The 17,807-nt window shown below is 45.3% G+C and overlaps 1 protein-coding gene across 2 annotated transcripts in view; it reads right to left on the reverse strand.

Annotated features, from left to right (window-relative positions):
• LOC142824489 (sortilin-related receptor-like) overlaps positions 1 to 17,807 on the reverse strand; it is a 157,717-nt gene that overhangs the window by 36,189 nt on the left and 103,721 nt on the right. The window contains exons 26-35 of one of the 2 annotated variants that reach the window (XM_075916502.1): positions 15,145 to 15,267; positions 14,634 to 14,741; positions 14,042 to 14,173; positions 12,014 to 12,145; positions 10,496 to 10,630; positions 8,269 to 8,424; positions 7,021 to 7,170; positions 4,762 to 4,890; positions 2,781 to 2,907; positions 875 to 1,044 (exon numbers count right to left, since the gene is read on the reverse strand). In XM_075916502.1, coding sequence (XP_075772617.1) covers positions 875 to 1,044; positions 2,781 to 2,907; positions 4,762 to 4,890; positions 7,021 to 7,170; positions 8,269 to 8,424; positions 10,496 to 10,630; positions 12,014 to 12,145; positions 14,042 to 14,173; positions 14,634 to 14,741; positions 15,145 to 15,267 — 1,362 coding nt within the window. Of the gene's footprint in view, positions 1 to 874; positions 1,045 to 2,780; positions 2,908 to 4,761; positions 4,891 to 7,020; positions 7,171 to 8,268; positions 8,425 to 10,495; positions 10,631 to 12,013; positions 12,146 to 14,041; positions 14,174 to 14,633; positions 14,742 to 15,144; positions 15,271 to 17,807 lie in introns of both variants that reach the window. The other variant, XM_075916503.1, reaches the window with a different exon arrangement.

Raw genomic sequence — 17,807 nt, forward strand, 5'->3', positions numbered from 1 at the left:
GCGGGTGCCCGCCTCTTGCGGTCCCGGGCAAGCTCCCGGGAGCCGCCAGCCTGGTCCCGGGAAGAGGGGGAGGGCTGGAGGGCATCGGGTGGCTGGCTCGAGCCGTGCCAAGTGCAGGGTCTGCTAGCTGGGTGCTGGCAGGCTTGCACCTGGCACGGGCACCGTAGCCAGCCTGTGCCCCTTTAAGGGGTCCGGGGCCGGGAGGGGGGCAATAGAGTTTCCCTGGTGTTGGCCAGAGTGGCCACCAGGGAAAGCTGGGGAGGGCTAGCCTCCCACTAGTTCGAATTAAGGGGCTACACACCCCTTAATTCGAACTAGTAAGTTCGAACTAAGCTTAGTCCTCGTAGAATGAGGTTTACCTAGTTCGAACTAAGCGCTCCGCTAGTTCGAATTAAGTTCGAACTAGCGGAGCGCTAGTGTAGCACCTATCAAAGTTAATTCGAACTAACATCCATTAGTTTGAATTAACTTTGTAGTGTAGACATACCCTCATACTAATAAACAGGCTTATATGCTACCAAGAGGGTACAATCTGACCCCCTTGAGTCAACAAGAATTGCTTGATTCAAGGATTTTGCCCAATATAGTCAGAATCAAAATTTAATTTTGTACCTTTTACCACCACCCACCCCAAAAAAAATCACAGACGAAATGGAGCGACTTCACTATTCCTTCCACAGACCCTTTCACGGTACTGTAGAGGAGATGAATTTCCCAAGGAGAGGCTTGTGATGGTTAGATACACAAAATTATCTAGAGGAAGAGCCTCAAATCAGTGGAGTTATGGGAATTTACCCCAGCTGAGAATCTGTTCCCCGGCAGTGCTACCTGACAGTTCCAAGAATTAAAAACAGAAGAAGCAAAGGCCACTTACATCCCTCCGGTGTACGAAGAGTGATGAAGTCATTTGTGTTGTACACTTTGCTCAGACACTGGACCTGAACTTTGACCTGATAGGTGCAATCCGGCTTCAGGACTTTTAAGACACTGTTTGTTTTGTTGCTGTGAGTTTCTAAAGTTTTCCAAATGCTTTCACCAACCATCCTGTGAGAGAATATAGCCACTTAATTCAGGAATTATTGTTGAAGCCAGCGGCGTTAGCTTAGCCAAAGAACACCCATCTTCTCTTTACACTTTAAAGGCCTGCTTTTTTTGTTAAAAGGGACACTGTAAACTTAAAGTTAGACAGCTTCAATATAGGAATTAAAGACCACTTTCTGATTTTTTTTTAATAACACTGTCTTAGCTTGTTGACACTCTTTCTCTCACTGAAGCTCTGTGCCACGCAAAAGGGGAAACTGACTATACACAAATGGCAAGAAGTTGAAGCTAGTCAAATTCAAGGGTAATGGTGGATTCTATATTACCAGCAGTTTTTAATTCACAACTGGCTTTTTAAAAAACAGGTATGATCTAGTTTACACATTAATTATTTTGGAGAAGATCTATGGGCATGTGTTATACAGAAGATCTGACTAAGCCAGGGGTCTTAAACTCCTGGCTGGCAGGCCATCGTGGGCCAGAGCAGTTGTGCAATCCAGCCTGCGAATCCCAGTGGACTGAGTGGTAGGGGTAGGGGGGAAACAGGAGTATTTATGGGAGTGCCTACCTTTAAACTGATTTCACTCCACCCTGGTTTAAAGGGAGGTGTTCCCTTAAGCACCTTGTAAAGTCAACTTAAAAGTCTCTTTTCTGCTTGAAAAAATGTGTCCCCATTATTGTTACTAGGACTTGAAATGGCTTTACCCAAAAGAGATTAGAGACAAATTATTTGTCTCTATGCTTTCCAGACTCTTCACTTTATGCATTTTGCCATAGTAAATCAGTTATTTAAATCACCAAGTGGAAAACGCAGTTTAAATCTATTTTAATCAACTTTTCCATTTGTACAGGAGTTATTTACTAAAGTGCGGTGCACCCTCATTAGTTGATATAACTATTAAAGCATGCTGATTTACAACTAAATAGAGCATTTAACGAGGTTTGGTACATTTTTATCTTGAAGGGTTCTCTAGAACTATATACATTTGTTTAAGGAATTGTGTAGCTTCGCATTTTCATATCCTTATTAATTGTACATATTAGTATTTTAGAAAATTGTAAATGATAAAACTTTTAGTTTATTAGTCACATGGTAACTGGAATTAAACTAAACACAAAACAGCATCTACAATTTTTTTATTAGACAAAGCAATCTTATATAATTTGAATGCATACATTTATTGTATCAAAAAGTGTTTCACATTTACCAGTACATCATTTATAAAACTGAGGGGTTAACAGTTGATTAAACATTATTTCAGGTTAGCCTGGGAAATGTTTCAAATATGTGTAAGTGAAAGTGGTGTTTATGTGCTTACTCTCAACATCGTCTCTTGAAAATGAGACAGTCTCTTATGCTACTTAGACTGACTTTAATGCATTATAAATATTAAGCATGACCTCGAAAATTAGGAGTATCTCCCTGATTCTTCTTTACACATAAAAGTAGCCTTTAACTCAATATTTTTGATAGAGCTCATGGACTGAGCATATTTAAAATTGTATTTAAATTTTATTTGAATATTTTAAGAGATTATAACATACTAATACTTAACAGATATCATTTTAAGCAATTTTTTAAACTTATATTTTAAATAACAAAATAAAAAAACTGCTTTAAATTTAAAAAATCATAGAATTGTATCTACCTCACTTTAAAGAAGAGGAGTCACTATGGAGCTAGTGCTACTCTCGCACTTCATCCAATTTAAAAAATAATAACGATTTGTGCAATTTACCTGTAATATATGTTATACACACAGGATGCTGAGGACATTTTTTTAGGTCGGGCCCACGTTACAGTGACATCACCAGAAAAATCAGCCATCCACTGAAGATTCTGGACTTTGTACACAATTGTGTCATCTAAGCAAGCAAGAGAAAACATTATTTTATGGAGGAAAATAAAAGCAGTACTTTACAGAGTGAGGGGTAAAGGGTTACATCGCAGAATCAATACATATAGATGTGGACTAAAGCATACACTTAACCAGCCAATGTTCCTGCACAAAGCACCGTCTGAAATTTTTGAGAAGTGTATTGATGATGGTTCTGGAGTGGCCCTTTTCACTCATTTCACCTTAGAAGTCACTATACTATTTGTGGGATGCCTCAAGGTCATGGATCTCCATGGTCACCAACTGTCCAGGGCATGGACCTTTTCTGCACAACACAAAAGGAGGCTAGGGAAGAAGGCTGGTCTTGGGGGAGCATCGCCATGGGACTTGGGTGATCTGGGTTTCATAGTTGACTTTGCCACAGTCTCCCTTTGTGATCTTGGGCCAGTCTTTTACTTTCTCTGTGCCTCAGTTTCCCCATTTGCAAATGGAGGAAAATTGCACTTTGCTACCACCCAGGCATGTTGGGAGGATTCATTCACTGATGCTTGTGAGAGGCTTGGATAATACAGAGCACCTACACAGAGAGCTGGTGCTAACCAGCCGTGTACAGAATTGGTCATTATTCTTTCAGGTCATCTGCATCTTCCTTCCTTGGGAGGATGTGTGGGAGGCTCAGGATCACAGGGTAAGTCTGCTGCCTATCAGCTCTGGGGAGGGCAGCATTCACTAGGGGACCTGCAATCAGGACACATAGTTTCTAATTTCTTGCTAGTGCCCAGCCTTTCTCTGTGCTTCTTTTTCTCCATCTGTATGATGCTTAACTGCCTGCAGTTCATGAAGCACTCTGAGATCTTCAGCTGGAAAGGCCTAGGGGTATTATCATTACTACCCACACTCTCTGGTAGTTCTATGCTCTCCACTCCCTGCTCCTGCATATGACCCCGCTGCTCTACCGGCTGCCCCCTTACTCCTCTTTACTGTGTCGCATTTCCCCCTCTGTTACACTGCTCTGATGCCAGGCCTCTGAGCGGTGGACTCCAGCTCTGCTCCCAAGACCCTTCTGAGCTCACTGGTTTTATTTCTAGTTTATTAAGGAAACTAAATGGAAAGCTCTGAGCTGTTCCTGCTGAAGTTTCCTAATCAGCTAAAAATTAAACCAATGAGCCTGCCAGTCCCCCAGGGAAGAAAGGAAATCTCCCTACAGCTGTAGCAGCAAGTTTAGCAGGAAAAAACAATGGTTTTTTGCCTCTCTTCAGCAATCTAGCCCAGCTGTGGGGCTCAGGGGCTCCTTAGCCCCCGGCCTGGCGAATCAATATTTAATTAAAGAACTGCCAACCGAATGATGTTCAGTACCCCGAGCTGTTCACTGGGAAAATGGCTGAATCCCACATCTGGGAAAAGACAGGGATCAATATTGTTATTATCTACCTAGAATGGACTGGGGCGCAATTTTTTTCCCAAGCCAAGTGTAACGCATCTGGCTCCAGAGGTAAGGAAAGAGGGCATGTGAGGCGCTGTAGGTGCGGGAGCTTAGCTCTGCGCCTGTGGTCCCAGCGATACATTTTCAGAGCAAGACACAGCAGGCGGATATTGCAAAAAAGCACCCACTTGTTGACTGTGCTAATCAGGGAACCTCCCGTATTCGTGTGACACGTGTTATTTGCCTGTATCTACAATTGCTGTAGCTCCACTGAAGGAAATTATGTGTGTGGAAGCAGGAGGTGTCTGATTGTGATCAGGAAGGAAGATGGACCATATGACTGCGAGCAGAGGAGGGTCAATCAAGGCAGGACAGGCACCAGTGACACAATCTCTGTATTATAATGTGTTCCATGCTATGGAAAGTGTAGGAACCTCTGTGAAGAGTGTATTTACTTACCAGTGCAGTTTCTCTCATCGCTACTATCTGAACAGTCCAGAAATCCATCACACCGTTCTGTCGTCTTGATACAGGCCTCCCCATCTTCACATTTATAACCATTAGGGCAAGACAATGTGCTGTGAGTAGCTGGGAGATGGAAAAGCATTGCATGATTCAAAGCAGGAGTGCTCATACACAAGTTTCCTGTCCTGAACATGTTCCATAGCGTTGTCAAGCACTGCCAAGCCACCGCCATATTGAAACGCAGAGGTGACTGCATCTTGTTCCTGGGCAAAGTGACCCCAGTATAGAATATGTAATTGCTGTTCCTTCCATATTAGAACACCCTGCTGAGATCTTTTGGGATGAATGCATGACAGCATATCACCCACTAACAATGCCGGTAACCAGGGTGCGCTAAGGTTTCATTTTGCACTCTGAAGATCTTCACGAGGAGTAACGGTAGTTCGAACTAGGAAGCCTAGTTCGAACTACCTAGTTCGTGCCCCGTGTAGCCACGCTGCACGGGGTTCGAACCAGCGGGGTTTTAAAAATGGCGGCTCCCCGCTTATGCAAATGAAGCCCGGGAAATTCAAATCCCGGGCTTCATTTGCAAGTGCGGTATGCCTACATTACCCTCCTAGTTCGAACTAGGAGGGTAGTGTAGACATACCCTATGTGATATAACTTGGCTTTAGCAAAGCTTTTGGTATGGTCTTCCACAAAATTCCTGCCAGGAAGTTAAGGAAGTATGGATTGGTTAAATGGACTGTAAGGTGGCTAGATTGCTGGGCTCAATGGGTAGTGATCAACAGCTCGATGTCTGGTTGGAGGTCAGTTTCAAGCAGAGTGCCCCAATGATCAGTTCTAGGGCTGGTTCTGTTCAACATCTTTATTAATGGCCTGGGTGAGGGGATGGATTGCACCCTCAGCAAGTTTGTGGATAACACTGAGCTAGGGGGAGAGGTAGATATGTTAGAGGGCTGGGATAGGGTCCAGAGTGACCTAGACAAATTGGAAGATTGGGTCAACAGAAATCTGATGAGGTTCAACAAGGACAGGTGCAGAATCCTGCACTTGGGATGGAAGAATCCCAAGCATTGTTACAGGCTGGGGACTGACTGGCTAAGCAGCAGTTCTGCAGAAAAGGACCTGGGGGTTACAGTGGATGAGAACTGACATATGAGTCAACAGTGTGCCCTTGCAGCCAAGAAAGCTAATGGCATATTGGGCTGCATTAGGAGGAGCATTGCCAGCAGATCTAGAGAAGTGATTATTCCTCTTTCTTCAGCACTGATGATGCCACATCTGGAGCATTGTGTCCAATTCTGAGCCCCTGTTGTTGAAAGGATGTGGATGCATTGGAGAGAGTCCAGTGGAAGGCAACAAAAATGATTAGGGGTCTGGAGCACGTGACTTATTTTATTTTATTCATTTATTTATTGTTATTTAAAATATTTTACCCCACCTCTCTATTTAAACTATTCGAGGCAGCTTATGAGGAAAGGCTGGGGGATTTGGGCTTATTTGGACTATAGAAGAGATGAGTGAGGGCAGATTTGATTGCAGCCTTCTTCCAAAGAGGATGGAGAGAGGCTGTTCTCAGTGGTGATGGATGGCAGAACGAGGTGCAATGGTCTCAAGTTGCAGTGGAGGAGGTCTAGGTTGGATATTAGGAAAAAACAGAAGCCCTGGGATGGGTTCCCTAGGGAGATGGTAGAATCTCAGTCCCTAGAGGTTTTTAAGTCACACTTGACAAAGCCCTGGCCGGGATGATTTAGTTGAGATTGATCCTGTTTTTAGGAGGGGGTTGGACTCGATGACAACCTGAGGTCTCCTACAACTCTAACTCCATATAGAATTTTATATTAGAGAATCAGAGAATTGGAAGGGACCTCGAGAGACCATCAAGTCTAGTCCCCTGCCCTCAAGGCAGGACCAAAACCATCCAGCTCATCTCTGACAAGTGTTTGCCTGACATGCTCTTATATATCTCCAATGATGGAGATTCCACAACCTCTCTAGGCAATTTATTCCAGTTCTTAATCATCTCTCACTTAGTCTATACAGCATCTAGTACCATGAAGCCCTAACCTAGACACTACCATAATACTGCTAATAAATATACTTCTGTTTTAACATTGCTACTGCACCAATTGCTCGACAGTGTCTCATTTCCTAGCACTAGCATGGCTTCCACTAGCACTGTGTCCTTAAAGAGAGCTATGCTCAGAGAGAGCCAAAGCACCACTCAGCTTGTGGGAAACAAGCACTTACGACAGTTTATTTCATCCGTGCCATCCTGGCAATCTCTCACGCCGTCACATCGCTTCCAGTTCGGGACGCACTTCTTCAGCTGCTGACATTCAAACTCAAACCTGCTGCACCGGCCCAGGGAGGTGGTGGATGTCGCAGTTACATTGACTACTGGAATCAAGAGGATGAAGAAGAAAATAATCAGCAAACTACACAAGCAATAGAAGAATGACAACCTGTCCCACCCAACTCCTCCCTCCCCCCGGCCCCGCAGCAATCATAGTGGTTGATATACTGAGTTCTTTACTGCTTCAGCTAGTTCAGAATAGGTTTACATCTCCCCACTCCGCTAGATGGCAGCCTCTTCCTGTACAAAGGCATTAAATACACTGTAGCCTCCTTTATCTAAACCCCTGGGGACTCACTGCTTCAGGGGCTGCCGTGCAAAAACACCGCCCCTGCTACTGTAAAGGCAACCTACAAATAGGGATGCTGGCATATGCTCAGGTGTACAGACTTTGAAGTCTGCAAAGCAACCTCCTGCTGCATGCTCCGCCCTGACTACTCAAAAGTCTCAGAGAGGAATATGAAAAGTTAACCAGTTAACCAGTAAAAGCATCACCCATAACGGATGAAGCTTACTGGTTCCAGTTAACCATTAACTTGTGGGGGCTAGAGCAGCTCCCTGCCTGCCAAGGGCAGGGGCCTGCTCCAGCCCCATGGTGGGGCCACCCCATAGGCCGGGGCTGCTCTGGATGCCCTGCAGGCAGGGGCCACTCCAGCGGAGCAGCCTCTGTCCGTGGGGTGCCTGTGGCAGGGAAGCGTCTCCAGCCTGGCCTCCGCAGGCTGGACGGGAGCGGCTCCTCACCTGCGCTCCCTTTGATCAGCTAATTGGTTCAACATAATATTGAAACAGCCAATTGAACAGGATTTTCCATCCCTAGTCTCAGGTGTCTCTTCCTGTGTACAATCAGAGGGTGTTATGGTTGGAAGCATGTACCAAGCTAGTTTGAGCTGGGACAGAGATGTATTTTCTAAACAGCCACTGCTGCCTGGCAAATCCTCCCACTAATTCTCAGAACTCAGGGTGCGTGGGCCAAATTCTCCCCTGGTACAAGTGGATGCAACTTCACGTGAGGGAATGGCATGATGTCTTTTAACCCAGTTTGGCCCAATACTTGGAAGTCTTCTAACATTTACATTTGAGGCTTATTTCTCAGGAACACGCGTGCAGGAAGTACCCAGGGACAGGGGAAGAGACACTCTTACATAAAGTAGGACAGGCGTCCTCGTCTGAACCATCTGTGCAGTCTTGGTATCCATCGCAAACCCAGCTGTTCATAATGCAGGTGCCGCTGTTACACCGGAAATGGTTAGGCAGACATGTTGCTGGGGCTGATGTAGTAAAGGGGAGGATCGGTGACCCTAAAAATAAACCCGTAAGAGAGGATCTGACTGGACATGTTCCAATGTCTGATTATGTGCTAAAAGCTTTTTCTGTTCCCAGGAGACTGAAAGACAAAATCCCAGGGTGTCAGCTGGAAAATGGGGGAGGGTGGGGAATGCATTATTTTTATTCTAGCAGCACAAAGCTGGCTCCCAGAGCCAAACCGAAAGATAAAACGAAGCTGAGTGAAAGAATAGGAACCCAACTCTGTCCAAACAGAGCTGATGGCAGCCTTGGGACCTTAATCTGGAAAGCCCAGATGCCCTGTGTGACCAGATAAATCTTTCAGGAAAGGGTGACGGGCTCACCTATCTGTCACATGACCGATATGAGATTTAAGGGACGGGTGTCATCCTTCGACCTGGAGAACTAGGAAAAGGGAAAGGCTCTAGGGATTGCAGCCCACATAGAGAAGGAGAATTGAATTGATGTTACCTGAGTTTTCTTTTTAACCAATCTTGTACCCGAGGGAAGAGGCAGTAATAGACACAGAGAGCACCAGCTTAGGGTATGTCTGCTCACAGGGCTAAAGCTGAAATAAGCTATGCAATTGGAGCTATGTCAATTGCGTAATTGAAGTCGAAATAGCTTATTTTGCCTTTTGGCACTGTCTACACAGCAGGAAGTCCAAGAGAGATCACTCTTCCTCCGACTACCCTTACCCCTCGTAAAATGAAGCTTACTGGAGTTGGAGTAAGAAGTTTTCCAGCTCGACATTATTTTGACATTATGTCGAAATAACTGCTTGCTGTGTAGATGCGGTCTATGTTATTTCGGAATAACGTTAGTTATTCCAAATAACCATGCTGCGCAGACATAGCCTTACAGTGTAGTACGCAATCCAAACAACTTGGTCTACATGTGCATGCCCTTTTTCATTTAATCTGTTAAGAAACCAATTCCATTAACTTTTGCAGCATCCTAATGTGAACACACTTAAATTGGTGTCAGTACATCCACACTGGGGGACTGCATCAGTTGAATTAGACCTGGTTTCTAAGCAGATCATATGACATAGGTGTATGCAGATCAAGTATACATACTGTGCCAAAATTATTTAGGGTGCTTTTGTTTTGAGCTATGATCAATGTAAAAATTGAACTTACTGCTTCTGAATTAACGAAACTATACCAAAGACTCAGCAGAGAGCAAAGATACTGTGATACAGATTCAGGGAGTGGTAAGGAAGGAAGATGATGAGTCACTATTTCAAAGCAATCTAGACTGCTTGGTAAGATGAACACAAGCAAACAGTGTATGTCTCAATACAACTAAATGTACAATCATACACCGAGGAGTAAAGCCCGTAGGCCATACTTACAAACTGGAGCGGGGTGGGGAGCTCTATTCTGATAAGCAGTGACTGAAAAAGGCTTGGGGTCATGGTGAATTATCAGATGAACATGAACTCTGGTTATGAATCTGTGGCCATGAAGGCTAAGGTGATCCTTGGATGTATAAACAAGGGAATCTCAAGTAGGAGTAGAGGCTGTTTTACATCAGCATTTGTCCCTGCTGCAACCACTGCTAGAATACTGTGTCCAGTTCTGGTGCCCACAATTGAAGAAGAAGGTTGATAAATTGGAGAAGGTTCAGAGAAGAGCCATGAGAATGATTAAAGGATTGGAAAACATGCCCTCTATGGAGGCAGATTCAAGGAGCTCAATCTATTTAGTTTAACGAAGCGCGAGTAAAAGAGTGACTTGATCGCAGTCTGTAAGAACCTACACGAGGAACAAAAATTTGATAGTGGACTCTTCAGTCTAACAGATCAAGGTATGACAAGCTCCAATGTCTGGAAGGTGAAACTAGACACATTCACACCAGAAATATGGTGTAAGTATTTCACAGGGAGTGTTGTTAGCCTTTGGAACCATTTATCTGTAACTGATGGATTATCCATCCCCGGCTATTTTTAATCAAGAGGGGAAGCTTTTTGAAAAGTTGTTCTCTAGTTCATAGATCACACTAGATGATCACACAAAAGTCCTTTCTGGCTTGAGAAGCTAAGCAACAGATAACGGAGGCAGCAGCTACACTTGCTCTTACCTTCACAGTCCTTCTCATCAGACCAATCACCGCAATCGTTTTCCTCATCACATTTCCACCGCTTAGGGATGCAGTGGCCATTCTGACACTGGAACTGGTAGTAGCGAGAGCAGTTCGGGGCTTCCGTTGGGTTTTCTAACAACGATAGGATATTCCCATGACTCCTCCAGGAAACAGGCTCGGTCCTGGCTACAGCTGAACCCTGACTAATGATGCCCGATAGCTCATCTAAGTCGTGCAGTCAGGCTGTTTTCCTAAGGAGCAAGCACCACTCCACTATGGTTTTGTCATTGGTATTTACACTGCACCCAAAGCGCACTAGGTGCTTTAAGGACAGAGAATAGAAGCAGCCTCTGCTCCCCAGAGTTCACCAGTGAAAATCAGACATTGCATGATAAGGCAAATGAGGAAGCAGAGGGTAATGGAGTAGAGCAGTGGTTTGCAAACTACGGGCCATGACTCAGTACTGGGCCATGGAATGTCAGGCATGGATCTCATTGCTGCAGGGTGACCAGTGGGGGTGCTAAATCAGGCTGCCTGCTTGTTCTGGCACTTCAGATGGTGCTGTGCCCCAAAAGTGGCTGGCAACAGGCCTGGCTCCTAGGTAGAGTGTGGAGAGTGTACAAGGTTCCATCCTCTGCCCCGGCCCTGAGCACTAGCTCCGCGCTCCCATGTCTGGGAACCTGTTGCTGGCTGCTTCTGGGGTGCAGCATGGTCTGTAGGGCCAGGAGAGGCAGGAAGCTGCCTTAGCACCACCTCTGACTGGGAGCTGCTTGATGTAAGTCCCTTCTGCCCCAGCCTGACCTCCCCCAAAGCCAGCACTCCCTCCTTCACTCCAAAGCTCACCCTCAGCCCCACCTCAGAGCCCACACTCTAGTCAAATTACGTTGGGTCATGGGCATCAACAATTGTCTTCAACTGGGTCATGAGAAAAAAAGTTTGAAAACCGCTGGAGCAGAGAACATGACTAACACAGTCCGAACGAACATGAGGTTGTATTGCTTAGCTGGACATGTTTTCCTATGAGTTCCAGGTAATAATTACTAACCCTGCTCTCCAATATAAGACCTGTGTCTACATTGGACTGGGAATCTGTGCAGCAAACACACTCACATATGGCTTCAAGTCAACCAAAGACTAGAGAAGGACCTACACGATCACACTGTCAAGAACTCAGTGTGGTCATAGGAGGCAGCATGGTCTCTAGTGGACAGACACAGGACTGGCATTCACAAGATCTGAATTCTGTTTGCAGTTCTGCCACTGGCCTGTGAGCAAGCTACATTACTGTTTTGTGACTCAGTTTCCCTAATGGCAAAATAATAATAACGATACTGCTCTCCTTTGTTAAAACACTCTGAAATCTACAAACAGGAAATGCTAGCAACCCCTCTTACTATCACGTGATGGCAGCCCTCCCCGTAGGAACCACTCAGCACCCTAGGGCAAGGCAATGCTGTGAAACTCAAAACCTCAACAGACGTGGGATTGGAAGGGTAAATGAACTTCTCTACTCACCACAGTTTGCTTCATCCGAGTAATCCCCACAGTCATCCATCCCATCACATTTCCACACCAAACTGATGCATACGCCATTCTGGCACTGGAAGTTGAACTGGTCACAGGTCCGGTGAAATTCTAGGTCTTGGGCTAAGAGGGACAAAGCGCAGTTTCTAAAAATAAAAAGCTGAGTCCAGTTGTTCTTTCTGAGAACTTTAGTACAAAGACTCAGAGTATAGCTAAACTGCAGGGACAGGTGGGCAGGGCACCACCACATTGCAGCATGCACAGATGCAGCCAATTTCCTGGCTCCTTCTGCATCTGGCCTGCAAGGACTGGCACTACTTCACACAGACAATGCTGCTAGCAATCTGGAGGAGATGGATCAGCTTTCTGGCCAGGCTGGTGGCATGGAGCTGGTGCACGGGAAGCACTCACCACACTCTTCCAAAAAGCTGAAGCACATTCCTTATATAGTAGCAAGACAGAGAACAAATTCTGAGTGCTAGAGTTTGGAGGAAACATCCTCTGCAGGCAGAAAAGCCCATAACCAACAGCCCTTGCACCTTCCTCTGAAACCTCTGGCACAGGACACTGGAAGAGAAAGGATACAGTACAAGATGATGCACTGATCCAGTCTGGAGCCATGTCTATACTTATATGCCAGAGATCGATCTCCTGGCGTTTGATTTAGTAGGTCTAGTTAAGACCTACTAAATCAAATGCTGAGGGTGCCTCTGTTCAGCACCAGTACTCCTTTGCTCCTGTCGACCTTCCACTGTGAAGATGGCAAAAACCTCAGTTTAAGGTACGTCAACTCCATCTACCTTATTTATATAGCTGACGTAGCGTACCTTAAGTTGACCTTCCGGATCTGGAGGAGTGTACATCTCAGATCACACACAGATGTACACTCCTCCAGCTGCCTTGGGTGGCATTTCACTGAATCAGCTGGACTGGGCTGCGGAAGGGGATGTATGTGCCTACTGGCCCCAAAGCAGCCACTCGCCATAAAAGCCAGTGGAGAGTCCTATGGGCCAAAAGCCCTGCTTTGTCAAACATGCAGGTCCTGTTAAATTTGGTCTATAAGTCTCCCAGGGATAAAATGCAATGGCTTGTGCTTTGGCGACAACCTTCCTGAAACATCAACCAACAGAACCCTGGTTTTTTAATGTCAACAAAGTAGGACTTAGCTCACCAATATCCAAAATGAGGTTTGATTTAAAGAAACATACATGTGGCTTGGCTTGTCACGGACACTGTCCAGAAATGAGACTCTAAACCAGGGCTACTCAACATGCGGCCCATGGCCCACATGTGGCCCGCAGCCCATTTGTTTGCAGCCCACGGTGCAATTTGAGTTTACGTGGAGCTCAACATGCGGCCCAGAGATGGGATCCTTTGAACATGGCCTCCATGGGGAACATGCTCCACAACACAAGTCAATATAATGGTCTTCTGTTGATATGCATTTTAGCAGTTAAATTCCTGGACTGACATTGCTCATTAAAAGTGCTGACATATGGGTGGAAATAGGGTAACTGTTGCATTTTATTCATATCAGCAGATCTGACTTAAATGGGGCCTGTGTGTTGTGTAGTCTTGCCTTAATCTTTGTATTCATGCCCATCAGTGTGAAAGAAGCTATTTGCATATATTTGCATGTATATGCAACCACACTTAAGTTGCAGCCCTCGACATGTGCTGTGAGTATCACTGTGGCCCTTGAGGCTTCCAAAGCTAAGTAGCCCAGATCTAAACCCAGCTGTGCTTTCCCTAAAACTTTTGATTTATTCCCTTCTGGCATCTTTTCAGAGCAGTGCTGCTTAGTGGATGGCGCACTGGACTGGGGCTATGCGGATCAGGGGTCTAGTCCCAGCTCTGCTGCTGGGTGAGGGGAAGCAAGTTATTTCACTGCCCAATGCTGCTGTTCCCACCATGCAGACAGTGGTACTGAACTCCTTTGGAAAGTGTTTTGCCATCTCCTGATGAAAAGTGCCTGGTTTTAGGCAGCTGCTAGGTGCTTTGTATTTCTGTCACACTTACAGCATCCAGCATAGTTAGCATCTTCATCTGAGCCATCCCGACACTGGACAATGCCGTCACACACCATGGAGTGGAACAAACACTGCTGGCGGTTCTTACATACAAAGTCCATGTAACGTGTGCACAGGGGTTCTGTAGGAATCAAAAGGAAATGACCAGAAATTCAGCACACAGCGATAAGAAACATTTCTACAGTGCCCAGTGCAATGCGATCCTGCTCCATGACTAAGCTCCTATGTTCTAGGGAAATACAAATAATAACAAGACTGCTATGTGTGCTTAACCACCCTCTCTGACTCACAGAGAGTCATGTATAGTGGCTAGATCTTACCAAGGACTAGATCATTTTGATGAGCAATAATAAAGCTACGTAGATATCCAGGCTCGTGCCCTGTGTAAGGGAGAAAGTTGTTTGCAGTAGGTATCAAGAAGGAATTGCCCACCACCCTGCCAATAGAGCAACATATGTACATTGTGCAAGGAGCCTCTGCTTTCTTTTGAAGCATGAGGAGTTCATTTCCGCTCCAGACAAGGTCTTCTATTTAACTGGTCCCTCTGGGGCTGCAAATCCCAAGACCTGGTTCATACTCACCGCAGTGCTGTTCATCAGAGCCATCGGAGCAGTCGTGCAATCCGTCACAGTGCTTGCTATTCGGGATGCAGGTTCCATTTGGACACTGGAACCCATTGCACTTTTTTTCTAAAATGTGTTTTAAAAAGCAGTCTTAAGTACGGAACGCAAGGAGGGTTTTGTCCTGCTTGTTAGTGCAGAATGGCACAATCCCAAAGGATTCGACAACCTCAGAGAACCCCCAGGATCAGCTGCACCCTTTGACCCTATTGTCTGGTTAGCAAGGAGGTTCTTTGGGGCAGGGACTACACACGCCAAGGGGCCCTGGCCTGGAACAGGTGCCACAACATACTAAATAATAACGATGGCCAGAAGGGTATGTGTTTAGGGCTCCGCAAATTTGCTGCTGTTCCGTTGCATCTGTTTAAGAGGGACAGAGTTGGTTTCCATTCCGCAAAACAATGGATCTTAGTTTGGAATCACTGGCCCATTTCCCTCCCACTCACCTCTCAGACACGGCAAGGGCTCTTACCACACTTGACAGGATCCTCATCAGAGCCATCTTGGCAGTCAGCATCGCCATCACATGCCCACCTCTGGGGAATGCAATGCCCATTGTGGCACTGGAAACTGGAGGCTTCACACGTATGGTAAACTGCTGAAAACAAATAGAAAAAGGAAAGCACTGGCAGATTCAGAGAGCTTTCAAGAGGCAATGAACTGATAAATAAACCACCCTTCTTTTCTTTTGTTGTTTTTGTGTGACACATTTAAATATATGTTCACATACATACTACTACTACTACTACTCCTAATATAATAAATAATGTTTTGTGGTAGCACCTACGAGCTAGAATCATGGGCCAGGAACTCCATTGTACTCGGCACGCTCCGTGTTGATTTAGTGTCCTGTAATGGACGTCAGACTCTATTTGGGTGGGCTACTGACTGAGCCAGTCAACTTGTGCCTCAGTTTCTCTTCTGTAGAATGGGGCAGTACTTACCAACCTATTGTAACACCTAAGATTGACTGTGGAGGTTAACGACTGTTTCCAAAGCTCTCTGAAACCTCTGGAGTCAGCCCTTTCTTATCTTGTCAGGCCTTTGGGTCAGCTGACAAACGAAATGACATCTGACTCTTGCTGGGACAGCAATGGACAAAACTTGGTGAGCTGGCAACCCCCCATCTACATAGGGGATGGTACCATCCAAAGGGTTTTGAGCACTGTTACCATCTGCTGGCATGGAGGATCTGCACACAAGTGTCAGACCTGGCACTGTGTGTCAAAAAGGGAGCATGCTTGTATTTTAGGTTCTCAGAGATATTCTTAACTCCAGGTTGGACCTCTCTGGTCCTGCGCCCTTGGGACCTGACCAGTGCCAGACAAGGGAATTTGCCAGACCAGGGGAGGTCTGGGATGAGGGGCACCAGCCTCCCAGCTGGGCTCCTCTTCTCAGCCACTTGGCCTCTTCTCTGAAGCCTCCTGGAACTGTGAGCTGCAGCAGCCCTGCTGGAACTTCAAAGACCACCGGCTGTGGGCTCTGCTGCCCTGCGAGCTCTGGCAGCGCTGCTGGCTCCAAACAACCCACCGGCTTCCCTGCCCTACCAGCTGCAGGTTCTGGTGCCCCATGGGCTCTGCTGTCCCCACTGGCCAGCTCTGCTCCGAGCCGCCGACAACCTCTGCCACTGGGGCTTTCCAGTCCAGCAACATCGGTGGTCCAAACGTTGCCAGATAAGAGAGTCCTGGCCCACAAAGGTGGGACTTAGGTGGGATTTTCAAAGCTTCCGAAGAGACTTAGACACCCAATTCCCAGTGGATTTCAATGGAATTTGGGCCCCCACTTCTCTTAAGAGTCCACTCTGAAAATCTCAGCCTCAAATTTTACAAAAAAAAATTAAGTAGTTTTGGAGCCTAATTTATGTGCTGTATCACTTCAAATAAAAAACTAGGTTAACATGAGAGAATACTCTTCATTATCTGGAACAGCAACATATGACTTAATTAAATTCCATGCTACTACATTTTAGCCTGGCTAGTGACATGCCCTTCCAGGTATATTAAAATACAACGTCATCTGGCACTAATATTCTATCAGCAAAATACAGGACTATGTAGCACTTTAAAGACTAACAAGATGGTTTATTAGATGATGAGCTTTCGTGGGCCAGACCCACTTCCTCAGATCAAAAAGTGGGTCTGGCCCACGAAAGCTCATCATCTAATAAACCATCTTGTTAGTCTTTAAAGTGCTACATAGTCCTGTATTTTGCTTCAGCTACACCAGACTAACACGGCTACATTTCTATTAATATTCTATTAGGTATTGTGAAATGGATTATTTTAGATAAGAGCAATAAATGCTGCCAGCAGAGTCAGACCACATGTTTCTCAAATAATAGTGGTTATTATAGATAATTTCTATTGTAAGATAAAAAAAATTCTTTGTGAAATAGGTTCACTTCTTCCTCTAATAATTCTTGCTCAGAAAGTCATGAGAGATCAGCAATAGCAATATATCTCCCTTCACACCCACCCAGTTGGAATACCAACTACTGGATTTCCCATGCTGAACAGTTTGAACCATACAGACCTGAAGCAAATGGAATTTTGTATGGATTTAATAATTGCATACATCCCTATTCTGTGTTTATGGCTAATGCATAACTCCCATTGATATAAAAGGGAGTTTGCTGAAATAAATTCTCCAGAACATGGTCCAGAATCAGGATATTTATGGTTTAAAATATATATGTTTGGAAAACCATATTTAAACATTGAGGAATTTACACTGCATAACTTTAAGGCAAGAAGAGACAATTCTGATTATTTAAGATGACCTCCTGCATAACCAGGCTGAGACCACCCAACCAGCCATCCAGGAGAGATTAAAATGCTGCCCAGATGATTAGCAGAGTGCCCAGAGCCAGCATCATGTGTTTATATTAGTGGTGCACATTGCACATGCCTTGGTGCACATAACAACATTTATTCTGCACATGGGTGGAAAGCATTTGAGGGACCACTGCTAGAGGCTCTCATCCAGTAAGTTCTGCATCTAACCCACAGCTTCTATTTGGGTTAGGGTGTATCTATTAGAAAGATAGCAAGTCCTGATTTAAATATTTCAAATGATGGAGAATCCACCACATCTCCAGAGAAGTTACTTAGGGCTCATCTAGACTATGCTGAAGTT

Source organism: Pelodiscus sinensis, unplaced genomic scaffold (genome assembly GCF_049634645.1).
Source record: "Pelodiscus sinensis isolate JC-2024 unplaced genomic scaffold, ASM4963464v1 ctg35, whole genome shotgun sequence".
Classification (NCBI taxonomy): domain Eukaryota; kingdom Metazoa; phylum Chordata; order Testudines; family Trionychidae; genus Pelodiscus; species Pelodiscus sinensis.